Raw genomic sequence first — 14,758 nt, forward strand, 5'->3', positions numbered from 1 at the left:
GCTGCTTTTATAGACCCTTGAGACTCTATTACCACTACTATAAACATTAGGTCATCTAGAGAAACGGCAGCTTTTAAAAATAATTTTTTTCCTTTAGGTGTTTAGGTATTAGAGCAATCAAATGAAAGTTATGTTTTAACATAAGTGTCAGGGATCAGAGAGGAAGGAAAAAGGGGGGCACTCTGACTCCACCCTCAACGTCTGTCCCTGCCTACTTACACTACCCGCCCTAGGCGACAGGGCGTAACTGGGCGACGGTTCCTTACTTACGTAAGTGCACAGAGGAAAGATACGGAAGGTCAACAAGCCAAGGGTCAGAACTAGGAGAAGCGGGAGTACAAATGGCAAATATAATGTTAACAGTCAGAGCCGAGGTCAATCCAGTAGAGCAAATACGTACAAAGGATGAGACGAAGTCGAGGTCAAAGAACGAGCCGAGGTCACAAGGTCAGGAGGTCAATCAGAACAAGCAGCCGCAGACTAGAACCAAGGAACAAGGAATCACCAATGGACCAGTATCACAGGCAACCTGTAGCCAGCAGGTTGCCTGTATTTATAGTGGGGAGTGAGGGTCATGTGACGTGGCCAGCGTCACATGACCGACAGACAGACAAGTCGAGCACCAAGTGATCAGCTCGGCGCTCAAAGCAGATCTAGGAGCAGGGAGCCTCCCAGCTAGCAAAGCCGCCCTGGGAATGAGGCCGAACACAGATCCTCGCTCCCGAAGCTAAGCAGCAGGTCTGCGGCTGATGGGAGACCGAGTGCGCCTTCGGTGCCCCATTACAATAAGGGTCAGAAACAGGGTTTTGTTTAGCCTCTTGGTTATTAGTTTTTCTATGTAAGTTCTCTGGATCAATGAGATTTTTTTTCCCCCATATGGTTTATATATGGAGAGCAATGTCAAGTGATAACAGAGAGGACTATACTGTATATTGTACAGGATGGTGCAGGGGTTTTATTGTATGGGATGGTGCAGTGGTTTGTATGCTTTTTGATGTGACAATTATCTTAGGTTTTCCTATCGCCCACCTTTGATGGCGCTGTGCCCAGCTCTGAGCCGATCCCGCTCAGCAGCTGCCAAGACTTTGAGGGAACACTGGTTCTGTCAACCCCATGCTGCACTTTTTCACCCCATAAGATGCATTTTTTCCCCCAAAAGTGGGGGAAAAATGCCCCTGCATCTTATGGGGCAAATACTAATCAAGCGCTTCTATTATGGAAGCGCTGTTTAGTACGAGAGGGCCAGGAAGCACTGAAAGCGCTATACTCACCTCTTCCTGATCCTCATGCGCTCCACTGTTAAGGCTGCGCACAGTGTGAAGCCGCGCTATGACCTCACACTGTGCGCGCCCACACAGCAGACTGTACAAGAAGATTACCGAGCTAGGGCGGTGAGGAGCGGTGGTGTCCGGAGCAGGAAAGGTAAGTGTTTATTTTATTTTATTTGGGGCTGATATGGGGCACGGGGGGCTGATATGAGGCACGGGGGGCTGATATGAGGCACGGGGGGCTGATATAAGGCACGGGGGGCTGATATGAGGCATGGGGGCTGATATGAGGCAATGGGGCTCTTATCTGAGGTCTGATTGGGGGTCATTCACATTGGGGTCTGATCTGAGGTCTTATTGGGGTCTTATTGACATTGGGGGTCTGATTGGTGGTCTGACCTGAGGTGTAATGACATTTTTTTTTTTATTATTGTCCCTCTCTAAAACCTAGGTGCGTTTTAGGTGCCGGAGCATCTTATAGGGTGAAAAATACGGTAAGTTTAAAAAGGATTTCCTCTCCCTTCATTATATTGATAGTGCGGGTCTGTATGTATGTATGCAGAGTGTATTTGTGTATTTATATTATATGTGTGTGTGTGTATGTGTAAATAATAAATATATATGCGCGTGCGCGTGCTGCGTCTGTGTTTGTGCTTTAGGGTGCACACCCTAATGCAATAGGCTGCGCACGCCTATGGCCTGAGGTAAACAATTAAGACTCCCTGCCTAGGTTGCATAAATGATTCAGAAGTGTTGTAAAAGCAGATCTGTTGGTCTACTCACTATTTAGGTACAGATGTACTGTACCAGGGGGACCATTGCTAACAGACACAACTGGAAACCATGTGTCACGACGGGGAGTGGGGGGAAACCCCCCACCGTGCGGTGTCAGAGGGTAAAGGGGATAAGCCAGGCCAAAAAGGAGTAATAAGGGAGCAGGTCACCTCCTACAGCATCCCTAATCCTCTCCCTGACTCCTCACCGTATGAGCGGACCCCGATGGTAGGACGACTCATACTCAGGATACCTAAAGACCCTAAGTCGCCCTGGTAAACCCTCACCAAGGAGTAGGGAAGAGACGACCTGTTCATCCCACTAATGGAGGAACAGGAGTCTCAATCTGAGGCCAGGCTGCAAGGAGAGGGGAACACATACAGCATAAGGAGATGGCAGGTAAGTGAAACCAATAACACACTTACCTGCCACAGACACACTGACTGGAACCTGTGCACAAGTGCTGGTGTCCACAGCAACATAAAAAGGACACAGCACACACCACAAACCACACAGGGACCCAGGACACCATAGCTGCAATAACGTGAGACACCACAAGAACATAATCTTAACATCTATGACCACAAGGGTGGCCCTCACTGGACAGATGGAATATAAAGACCAGGAGCATAGCTCCAGCATACACCATGGCTGGAGTACCCCCCAGCTTCAGGCATCCAGCAGAGGCTAAATAGCCCAAGCAGCCACACCCATACACATAAACCCAGTGTTAAAACACTAGGAAGGGAGTTAACCTTTCCAACACCAGACAAGGGGAGGAAGCCACTTAAAGGGGAAGTGCACACACAAGCATACCAATCCACATGTTACCACCGGCAACAGCATGCGTGGCAACCATGTCCCGGCAATCACCCAGAAGGCCGAGACACTGCCACAGCATGCTCTCACAGCAAGTGTGGCAACAGTGTCACAGCGCACACCATGGGCCGTGACACCTTGATACTAAAGACTTTCTTAAGGTTTGCTCACATCTTAGTTTTGTAAATCTGATAGCCTGTTCCGGCAGAGGAACAGACTACCAGAGTTACTGTATACGGCAGAGATGGACACTGCCTGATTCTCATTCACTATAATGGGATCTGCCAGGTTTTCGGCATAAATGCTGGCTGCATGCAGCGGTAAAGCTGGCATTTATGCCAAACATGCACCAGATCCTATTCTAATAAATAGGAATTTGGCGATGTCTGGTGGTGTCATGTTGTATAGTTGTTCAACATTGAGACACATACATCTGCAGTTCTGAACTTAAATACCGTATTTTCCGCCCCATAAGACGCATTTTTTCTTATGGAGCGAATACTAATAAGCGCTTCCATTATGGAAGCGTTCATTAGTACCAGATTACCAGGAAGCGATGAAGGCTCTGTAATCACTGCTTCCTGGTCCTCGGCTGTCGACTGTGGAGTGGCTGCGCACAGCATGAGGGCGCTCTGTGACCACACGCTGTGCGCACCAGTTCACAGTACAGCCGACAGCAGGAGGAAGAAGGCTGATCTGAGGCAATGGGGGCGATGAGAGGCATAATGGCTGATAATGGGGGCTGATGAGAGGCATAAGGGATGATAATGGGGGCTCATGAGAGGCATAAGGGCTAATTATGGGGGCTGATTAGAGACATAGGGGCTGATATGGAGGCTGATGAGAGGCATGGCGGCTGATATGGGGGTGATGAGAGGCATAGGGGCTGATATGGGGGCTGATGAGAGGCATGGGGCTCTTATCTGAGGTCTGATTGGGGGTCATTTACATTGGGGTCTGAGCTAAAGTCTGATTGGGGGTCTGATCTGAGGTCTTATTAACATTGGAGGTCTGATTGTCTGATTAACATTGAGGTGGTCTGTTTGGTGGTCTGACCTGAGGTGTAATGAAAATTTTTATTTTTTTATTGTCCTCCTCTAAAACCTAAGTGTGTCTTATAGGCCGGAGCGTCTTAGAGGGTGAAAAATACAGTAGTCACTGACATTTAACAAACTTTATATAAATAAATAGTACAGGTTAATGTAAGAATCTATGTAATATAGTATATCTGTCTCTTTAAATAAGCTTTTTCTATGTTAAGATTTATAAAAGTTTCTTAAATTCACCTCTACTACCGATTTATGCAAAATTTGTTGAAACAACAGTGACTGGTTAAATGTTAGCAATATCGTCAGGTCCCTACTGTGATCTACAAGTGGATGATGATCCATGAGTGGTCACCACAGATATAAAGAAATACAGATATGTGCATACTATTTCTATGTGGTAGCATTACTAATCTTTATATATTTTGTATGGTATACTTTGCACAGCTTCACTGAATAACATGTTCATCATCATGATGCAACATCTACAACAGATTACATTTGCAAGTTGCGCAATGTTATTCAGAAAACGTATTTATATATACTGCTGAAACAGAAGAGCTTCAATTTACAGCCTAATTACCCCGCCATAAGTACATGAACATGCAACAGTCAATTACCAGGAGCAGGGGCGGGTATACCGCCTGTGCAGCTGCACAGGGGCCCATTCAGCTCGGTCTGGCCCAAAGGTGAGCCAGTGAAATCCTTAATGGAACCCGAACTAACAAGTGAGCTTCCTTGCTTTTAACTTAGTTGCCGTAATCTCTGCCCCCTGTGCAATCGTACACAGTAGAAAAAGTGGCTGGCTGCAGTGGCCCTCATCCTGACCTTGAGAGGGACTCAGAGATAATGGGCTGCTCAAGGGCCCTGCTGCAGCTGCTCCAAGCAGCTGGAATAGGCGATACTTCCTGATTACCAGCGCTGATTTATAGGAGGACTGACAGGTTTCAGCACTCCTGGTCAGTAAGGCTGTGTCCACATAGTCTGATTTTTACAAAATAAAAAAACATTGCATTTTGCCACGATTTTCTGGAAAAAAAGACCATGTGGACACAGCGTTACTGACCAGGAGTGCTGATTGGACTAAAACCTGTCAGTCAAAAGCACTGATAGGCTCTCCTCCAATGAGGCAGCACTGCTAGAAGGAAGAAAGGAAATACTGCTGCATGTGTTTAGTTGGAGCCCTGCTGCTGTGAGGGGGAGGAGCGCGGGGACAACAAGCAGAAGCTGCAGCCACAAGAATCAGCAATACAGAGGGCCATGCGGTGAGGAAGGAATCTATATGTAGTGTAATGTGGTATAAAAGAGTGCCTGCATGTGTACAAGTGTGTATGTAAGAGTGCCTGCATGTGTACAAGTGTGTATGTAAGAGTGCCTGCATGTGTACAAGTGTGTATGTAAGAGTGTCTGCATGTGTACAAGTGTGTATGTAGGAGTGCCTGCATGTGTACAAGTGTGTATGTAAGAGTGCCTGCATGTGTACAAGTGTGTATGTAGGAGTGCCTGCATATGTACAAGTTTGTGTATGTAAGAGTGCCTGCATGTGTACAGGAATGTATATAAGAGTGCCTACATGTATGGAAGTGTGTATGTAAAAATTTCTGCATGTATGGAAGTGTGTATGTAAGAGTGCCTGCATGTATGGAAGTGTGTATGTAAAAATTTCTGCATGTATGGAAGTGTGTATGTAAGAGTGCCGGCATGTGTGGAAGTCTGTATGTAAGAGTGCCGACATGTGTGTAAGTGTGTATATGAGTGCCTGCATGTATGGAAGTGTGTGTATGTAAGAGTGCCTGCATGTGTACAAGTGTGTGTATGTAAGAGTGCCTGCATGTGTACAAGTGTGTGTATGTAAGAGTGCCTGCATGTATGACAGTGTGTGTATATGAGTGCCTGCATGTATGGAAGTGTGTGTATGTAAGAGTGCCTGCATGTGTACAAGCATGTGTATGTAAGAGTGCCTGCATGTATGACAGTGTGTGTATGTAAGAGTGCCTGCATGTGTACAAGCATGTGTATGTAAGAGTGCCTGCATGTATGACAGTGTGTGTATGTAAGAGTGTCTGCATGTGTAAGTGTGTGTATGTAAGAGCGCCTACATGTCTGACAGTGTGTGCATGTAAGAGTGACTGCATGTGTACAAGCGTGTGTATGTAAGAGTGTCTGCATGTGTACAAGCATGTGTATGTAAGAGTGCCTGCATGTATGACAGTGTGTGTATGTAAGAGTGTTTGCATGTGTAAGTGTGTGTATGTAAGAGTGCCTGCATGTCTGACAGTGTGGGCATGTAAGAGTGACTGCCTGTGTACAAGTGTGTGTATGTAAGAATGCCTGAATGTATGACAGTGTGCGTATGTAAGAATGCCTGAATGTATGACAGTGTGCGTATGTAAGATTGCCTGCATGTGTACAAGCTCCTTGCATATGTGAGGCTATGTGAAAAAGAGTGGCTGAATGTATGAAAGTCCAGTATGTGTGTTGTGCTGGCACTAGAAGGTGGCTGTGGCTGCAACACGCCTTATGTGACCAAAAATTGCAGCAACGTTACATTACATCACAACTAGTAAAAATAAATGGTTCATGTCTCGACAGTCAGAAAAAAATCCAATCTGCTGGACTTTCTGATTATAATTGTAAGAAATCTCCAGGTCACAATGCGCACCCATTCATTTTAACTCACTGCATCGTAGCATTGTGTTGCTGTAATTTTTGGTTGTACGACACATTGTTGGCCAAAAGCACTGTGTAACCTTAAAGGGGTTATCTAATATATTTTTCATACCCCCCCCCCCCCCCCCTTTTTGTCATTGGTACTGTACTTATTAAATGTTGCTTACTGGGCCAGAGGCTGTGCTCCTGGTCCTTATATGCTCTGGTGTTCCAGGATCATGAACGTATATGTCTGTATGTGTGGTTTGGGGGGTGGGGCAGCCCAGGCACATTCTTTGCACAGGGGCCTCTGCTGTATGTGTCTACCCCTAACCAGGAGGACAATAAGCGTGCCACTATATTAAACACACTTAAAAAAAGATATTCAGCTAAACCATAAAAATAATCAGATATTAGTAATCAGGTTTCAGAGCTATAGCCGACAATTAATAATTATATTATTTTTACTTACAGGTTTTGTCATTTTTGCTACACTGACAAAATAAAATACAACCTGACTGGTTATATAACTTGAAGCTCCTGGGCGCAATGCAAAATCCGTAACCTGGTTTTCCCCACCTTCCATGGCGTCTTCTTCTATGGGAGAAGGGCCTGGATGGAAATGCTATTTATTTATTTTACTCACTTATATAGCCCTGACATATTCTGCAGCGCTGTGCATTATAATTGCTTGCTGTCTCGAATGGAGCTCACAATGTACGGTAAGTTCCCTGTCAGTATGTCTCTATAAGGGGCCATGCACATGATCTTGTCTGTATTTCTATGCGCATTTCTGCCTCCCATCAAAAGAAAGGGCTGTATACACAGAATAGGACGTTTTCACATGGATCCGCAAAAAAATACAGATGTGTGCATGGCCTGATAGAAATGAATAGGTCACTGTGCACATGGATGAAAAATATGTTCATGCGCACAAGGCTGTAGTTTAGTTAAAATAAAATAAAATTTTAATAGAATTACCCAAAGCTAGCTTTTGCTCTAACAAATGTGTAAGTCATTCTGGTGACTGCCAATAACAGGCCGCAGCAGTGACCTACTCTCTTTGCATTACAAAAAGTTGTCACATGATGCAAGGGGAGCAGGTCACAGCTGTGGCCTGTGATTGGCTGCAGCAGTCACATTTCCCCCTGTCGACAGATGTTGATCTCAGCGTGGCAGAGAGAGGAAGTGCCAACCCAGGGGCGTCAGACACTGAACCCAGCGGAGGAGACCAGGTAACTTAGCAATTCTGGATTTTTTTTACTGCGTTCAGCTACATATTTGTGTAGTGTGGGTCATTATGGACATGGCAATACCAAACATGTGGGAGATTTTATTTTTGCTATTTCTTTCATTGAAATATTTTTTTTTATAATATTTTTTTTTTTTTACTTTTTTAAATCTCCTAATAGTCCCACAAGAGGACTATAACAGGCAATCTTTTGATTGATTCTAAAATACAATGCACTATCCCTATAGTGCAATGCATTTTAATGTCATTGCTATTCTGAGAACACTCAAGGCAGGCTTGGGGCCTACACCAGGTCCCAGCCTGCCTATACACACATCGGCACCATGCAATCGCATTTGCGGGGTGCTGATGGGAGACAGAGGGAGTCCGCTCCCTCTGTCACTGCTTACATGCCCGTGGTGTTGTAAAAAAGAAATGGCACCACATGGTGACACGCCAGCCGGTGTGATGAGGTCATCATGGACCACACGAGATTTCGAACCAGATCTTCAAGCAATATGGCGGCTTGCATGTCGTGAGTAAATGGAGCAGTTAAGTATGATTTTTTTTTGTTTGTTTTTTGCACTAATTTAGGGTAATTTGATTCACTACCATGAAAAACTAGGAAATTCGGCTTCGCAGCTAAGCGACTTTGTCCTGAAATTCGCTCTACACTTGAAGTATCCATGTATTATCAATTCTGGAGCATCTATTCTTATCACTTTATGTTGTGCCATTTCTTTATTACAACTTTTAGAAGTTTGTGAATGAATTGCTATCAGTCTGCATGAAAGATCCATTTGGGTGTTACCAATTTTGGGTGTGAGTTTTACTCTGGCAGCACTGATTGGATGGTATCAGACTCTGCAGGAACAGTTCCCCAACTGGTAATACCTATTTGGAACTTTATTGCAGACTGCAACTGGCAATTCATTTATCATCTTCTAGTTAGAAATCATAGATAGATGGCTCAACATAGTGTCATAAAAAAGATGCTCCAGAATTGTTATGGCATGAGGAAAGCAAGTATTTTCTAAAACAGACATGTCAGGAGAGGTGACAGGTCCTGTTCAACATACCAGATGCAGTGTGCCATAATATCATAGATGAACACCAAATATAAATGCCATAATATCAGTCAGGTCACTCATGCTAGAATGCTATCTGTTGCTTTGTTAACTGGATTTGATTCTGGTTTTTAATATTTACAAAACCCAGTCCTCCTGCGAATGTCCCATTGGAGTTCAGGCATATACAGAATAGAGCTGCCCATAGACATTGAATAAATTGGTTGCAGCATCAACTAGAGACTAGTAGCTGTTCATGGCTCATTTTGGGTTGTTAAGGGTTTGTTAAGGGTTTCCATGAAGCTAGTCTACAGTTTACTAATGTTACGGCAGTGAGTGTAGAACTACTTAGTTAACCAACAGATTTGGCTTTGAGCTACTCCTAAGGGTGTTATTCTGGCAGTCTCCTGGTTTTCACAGTTTAATACCTATACAGGGATCTGGACTTTGCTGCAGGGGAGACGCCAGGCTTCTACATCTTGGGAGTAGGCTCAGTGTGGTTAACATCTGACCCTGCGGGTAAGAGACACATCCAGCATGGTATCAGGTCTAAGGTCAGGGCAGACAGCAAAGTTTCAATACAAGTAAACAGGCACAGTGCAGTTCAGGCAGCAGAGGGTCAATACAGGTAAATGAGTTTCTGACCCAGGAGGTGAGAAATACATTCAATATGGTATCAGGGCTAAACGGGCAGAGGTTGGTACATGGGCAGACAACAGAACAGCACACCTTCTCAGGAAAGTATAGCAAGCTAAATGCTATTGCTATAAGCTATTGCTCAGGCACCTTCCCGATTGGATTGAAGTACTCCAGAGTTGCCAGACATTGGCTGGTAAATATTAGGATAGATGTGTGCTGGCCCTTTAAGAGCCAGAGGACGTGCACACGCATGTCCTATAGGTGCAGGAGGGGAGGCCTAGCCAGCAAGTAGGCTGCAGCCTGTGAGATGGAGCAGAGTGGTCACAGTGGCTGGTCCAAGTGCAAAGGAACAAGTGCACACAGCAGCCACTATAACAGTGAACAGTGGGGTTCTCTGGAAGCCAGTCAGAGGACTCCTGGAAGAACTTAGATTACAGACAGGGTATGCTCATATTTGTACACCATTTTACATTACAGCATATAATATTGTCAAAAGCTATATACACAGTTATTCTTTTAGTTATTCAGAATAATGAAGAAGTTTGCAAATCACCAGAGCACGTGCAATATCCTGCAATATCTGAGCTTTGTGTAGAAGTGTGAATGCAGCTCTGGAAGTATGATGCAGGATATTATGCAGGACCAGGAATGTATTGTATGTATTTTATCCTAAAAGTTTCACTTATATTTGTTCGCCACTTAAACAGTATATGTTGTTTTATCGTGAAATAATAAAAATAAAAAGGGATTGTGGGGCACTATTGAAGGACTGAATGCTGTTTTATTAGGCAGTAAATTGTTTAGTTGCTTGTTAAGAGCTAATTTGCATCCCTTTCTTATTAGGCAGTAAAAACACAACTTGCTTTGAGTCTACGTTGGTGTCATTTCTACGTTGGTGTCAGTTGGTGTCACATTTATCAAATGTCTTCTTCCTTTTCTAGAGATGTCTCAAGTTTTTGTACACTACCTCCTACTTGAGTGAGATTGCACCTTTCTTTGGAACTTTTTAAAATGTTGCAGTTGATGAATTATTATAGCTATAGACTCTTTGGATCCACATGAAGTACAGTGCTAGCTTTATAATATCTGATTTCATTTTTACATTAATTATGGGATAATCCCTTTATTATTCCACTGAAACATGTGGAAATGATTCCCAAGTAGATTTTAGTTAAGAAATGGTTTCCCCAAATTTGTAATATGCTTTTGCCATTCGTAAAAAAAAAAGAAGCAAATTCTAGAGTTGTTTGTTGTTGCATAGTTATAGTTCATACATAGACACTACATAATAGCATTTTCAAAGCTGTTTACGGAGAGAGTTATTAAGTTACTAAGCTCACACATAATGACAACTGCAATTATACCAGAAATATTTCCTGTTGGCCTAGCAATATCACAGAACGCTCGATTACTCAGATTTCATGCAGTCATGTTGAACATGGTGTTTGAGATGCAGGCAGCATGTTATGGAGCAGGAGGAGCTGAGCAGACTGATATATACAGGGAGTGCAGAATTATTAGGCAAATGAGTATTTTGACCACATCATCCTCTTTATGCATGTTGTCTTACTCCAAGCTGTATAGGCTCGAAAGCCTACTACCAATTAAGCATATTAGGTGATGTGCATCTCTGTAATGAGAAGGGGTGTGGTCTAATGACATCAACACCCTATATTAGGTGTGCATAATTATTAGGCAACTTCCTTTCCTTTGGCAAAATGGGTCAAAAGAAGGACTTGACAGGCTCAGAAAAGTCAAAAATAGTGAGATATCTTGCAGAGGGATGCAGCACTCTTAAAATTGCAAAGCTTCTGAAGCGTGATCATCGAACAATCAAGCGTTTCATTCAAAATAGTCAACAGGGTCGCAAGAAGCGTGTGGAAAAACCAAGGCGCAAAATAACTGCCCATGAACTGAGAAAAGTCAAGCGTGCAGCTGCCAAGATGCCACTTGCCACCAGTTTGGCCATATTTCAGAGCTGCAACATCACTGGAGTGCCCAAAAGCACAAGGTGTGCAATACTCAGAGACATGGCCAAGGTAAGAAAGGCTGAAAGACGACCACCACTGAACAAGACACACAAGCTGAAACGTCAAGACTGGGCCAAGAAATATCTCAAGACTGATTTTTCTAAGGTTTTATGGACTGATGAAATGAGAGTGAGTCTTGATGGGCCAGATGGATGGGCCCATGGCTGGATTGGTAAAGGGCAGAGAGCTCCAGTCCGACTCAGACGCCAGCAAGGTGGAGGTGGAGTACTGGTTTGGGCTGGTATCATCAAAGATGAGCTTGTGGGGCCTTTTCGGGTTGAGGATGGAGTCAAGCTCAACTCCCAGTCCTACTGCCAGTTTCTGGAAGACACCTTCTTCAAGCAGTGGTACAGGAAGAAGTCTGCATCCTTCAAGAAAAACATGATTTTCATGCAGGACAATGCTCCATCACACGCGTCCAAGTACTCCACAGCGTGGCTGGCAAGAAAGGGTATAAAAGAAGAAAATCTAATGACATGGCCTCCTTGTTCACCTGATCTGAACCCCATTGAGAACCTGTGGTCCATCATCAAATGTGAGATTTACAAGGAGGGAAAACAGTACACCTCTCTGAACAGTGTCTGGGAGGCTGTGGTTGCTGCTGCACGCAATGTTGATGGTGAAAAGATCAAAACACTGACAGAATCCATGGATGGCAGGCTTTTGAGTGTCCTTGCAAAGAAAGGTGGCTATATTGGTCACTGATTTGTTTTTGTTTTGTTTTTGAATGTCAGAAATGTATATTTGTGAATGTTGAGATGTTATATTGGTTTCACTGGTAAAAATAAATAATTGAAATGGGTATATATTAGTTTTTTGTTAAGTTGCCTAATAATTATGCACAGTAATAGTCACCTGCACACACAGATATCCCCCTAAAATAGCTAAAACTAAAAACAAACTAAAAACTACTTCCAAAAATATTCATCTTTGATATTAATGAGTTTTTTGGGTTCATTGAGAACATGGTTGTTGTTCAATAATAAAATTAATCCTCAAAAATACAACTTGCCTAATAATTCTGCACTCCCTGTAGTTTTATGGGAAAAGATTCCGTAAAATTTGTAATTTATATATTTATATCTGCTCTTTCGGGCTTTGAAGTCAAGGAGGTGGTCCTATCAGTGACTAACAACCATCTCTCTATGACTGTGTATACAGAGCTAGTCAACCACTGATAGGACCGCCTCCTTGACGTGAAAGCCCAAAATGAGCAGATATAAATATATAAATTACATATTTTAAGGAATCTTTTCCCATAAAACTGTATCTCAGTCTGCTCAGATCCCCCTGCTCTATAACATGGTGCTTGTAGCTTGCATTGTATTAGTATGGTAACAGGTGTCCTTTAATGCTGTAGACATCTGACACTACTATATATATATATATATATATATATATATATATATATATATATATATATACATAATGTATACATATTGTATCCATTACACTGCATACTTCCCTTTATTTTGTTCTCCACCTCCTAATGTGCTCCCTCTTGTTTACCCATTTCCCCAAAATTGGGGCACTCTTTTTTGGAAGTAAATTGATAACATTTCAATAAAAACAAGTGAAAAGGAAAACCAATTTACATATTAGTACAAAAAGTAAGTGATTCTGTCCTAGTGCCCAATGTTTTACTGTCTGGGTCCTGGTATACCCAGGTGCCCCAGTTATTTGCACCTCCTCCTTGTTCTGAACTCATAAAACTTCCTCTTTTTGAATTTTCTCAGTCAGAAATTTGTATAAACAGATGAAGATTCTGCCAGGTTTATTTCTCTCTCTCTTCAAAGGTATACAACTACAAATTAGAAAATATTATTTTAACAAAGTTGGGTTCACACTAAAATATGAGGAATATTTTAAATATTACTGTAACCCCAAGAGTCAAGGAACTGAACTGGTTAGCTAGTTTTAAAAAGTGTAAAACAGGACTAAGCCCAAAGTTTCTACAACAGATCATACAAAATACTAAAGAAAACTCTGACCTTGTGCTGCTTCCACATGATTCCTAGTGGCTTCATCTCGTGCTTGGCATGCTTGCCCTCCTGCAGACACTGGTAGCACACAGGGGTACGGCAGTTCAAGCAGTACATGCTGTAGTTCTCAAGTTCATGATCAGCACAGGTGGGGAACTTGCGTGTTGAGGTGGGTGGCCCTGGCCCAGCAGGTTTTTGGCTGGTACTGGTGGAAGGAGCTAGCTGGGACGGTGGTATGAGCCTGTGCTTGGCAAAGGGGCCTCTAGTAGGGTGGCATTTCTTCTGACAAGAAGAGCAATAGAGGACATCGCACTGCTCGCACATAACTGCGGCCTCTGATGGGTTGGTGTCACAAAGCTGGCACCTGACATTGGCAGGGTACCCTCCAGAAGCCTCTGCTGCACCACTGTCTTGTGCCTCTTGTAGGGCGCCACGCTCCTGCTGGTATCTCTGCACTATAGTCTCCAGCAGTCGGTTGCGTTGGAAGCCCCGCAGCCCCCTCTCATCCAGGGATGCACTGCGGTGGCACTGTGGACAGGTGATGGAGGAAGAACTACAGATGCTGCCGTGAAGACCTCGAGAGGTTGCCCCAGAAGACGCACCTAAGGATGGAGCTGGCGCTGGAGGTAATACCCTCACCCCATTGGGAGACTTAAGGCTCGGGGTGTAGGAGCCATAGCCACTGTCAGTCTCACTGTGAAGGCTCATCTTATCCAGGTGATCCGGGTAGTCATAATCTGCCCCCATAACCAACATGGGGCGAGCAGCATGAGGTAGGTGCTCGCTTTCTGGGGTCTGCACCACGATGGTGCGGGCACAAGGCAGGCAGATGTTGTGTGAGCAGGGCAGGATCAGTGGCTCCCGAAAGAAAGACCCACACACCGGGCATTTTAGCTCTTCCTCCATTGTACAGGTCTTCTCTATCCTCTCACATTCACTGACGTGTCATGGGAGGTTGGAGGAGAGACCTTACAGGATTAGATGAATCAGGGGACCAAGAAATGAAGAAACAGCACTATATGGATGACAGCAGCACAATGAAAGCAGGGTGGAGAAGAAGCATGGGCAGCCCCTCAAGAGCCCTGGCATCCAGACATGGCAGGGTGAGGAGCACAGGCTGAAGGAAGGTGGATGTAGTCAGTGCAGGCAGCGACTCCCTTGTTCTTCTCCACACGCCTCCTCCACAGACAGAATGGACGCTGCTTCAGCACCACACTCCAGCGGACAGCGCCTTCCACTCACCTCGCCTATGC

General features: G+C 44.0%; 1 protein-coding gene across 1 annotated transcript in view; it reads right to left on the reverse strand.

Annotated features, from left to right (window-relative positions):
* The window catches only part of TRIM67 (tripartite motif containing 67), a 233,945-nt gene extending 219,534 nt beyond the window's left edge, over window positions 1-14,411 (reverse strand). Inside the window, exon 1 of the mRNA XM_040430107.1 lies at window positions 13,515-14,411. Coding sequence (XP_040286041.1) covers window positions 13,515-14,411 — 897 coding nt within the window. The remainder of the gene's footprint in view (window positions 1-13,514) is intronic.
* Window positions 14,412-14,758: the final 347 nt, after the last annotated feature.

The sequence above is a fragment of the Bufo bufo genome, chromosome 4 (assembly GCF_905171765.1).
Source record: "Bufo bufo chromosome 4, aBufBuf1.1, whole genome shotgun sequence".
NCBI lineage: Eukaryota > Metazoa > Chordata > Amphibia > Anura > Bufonidae > Bufo > Bufo bufo.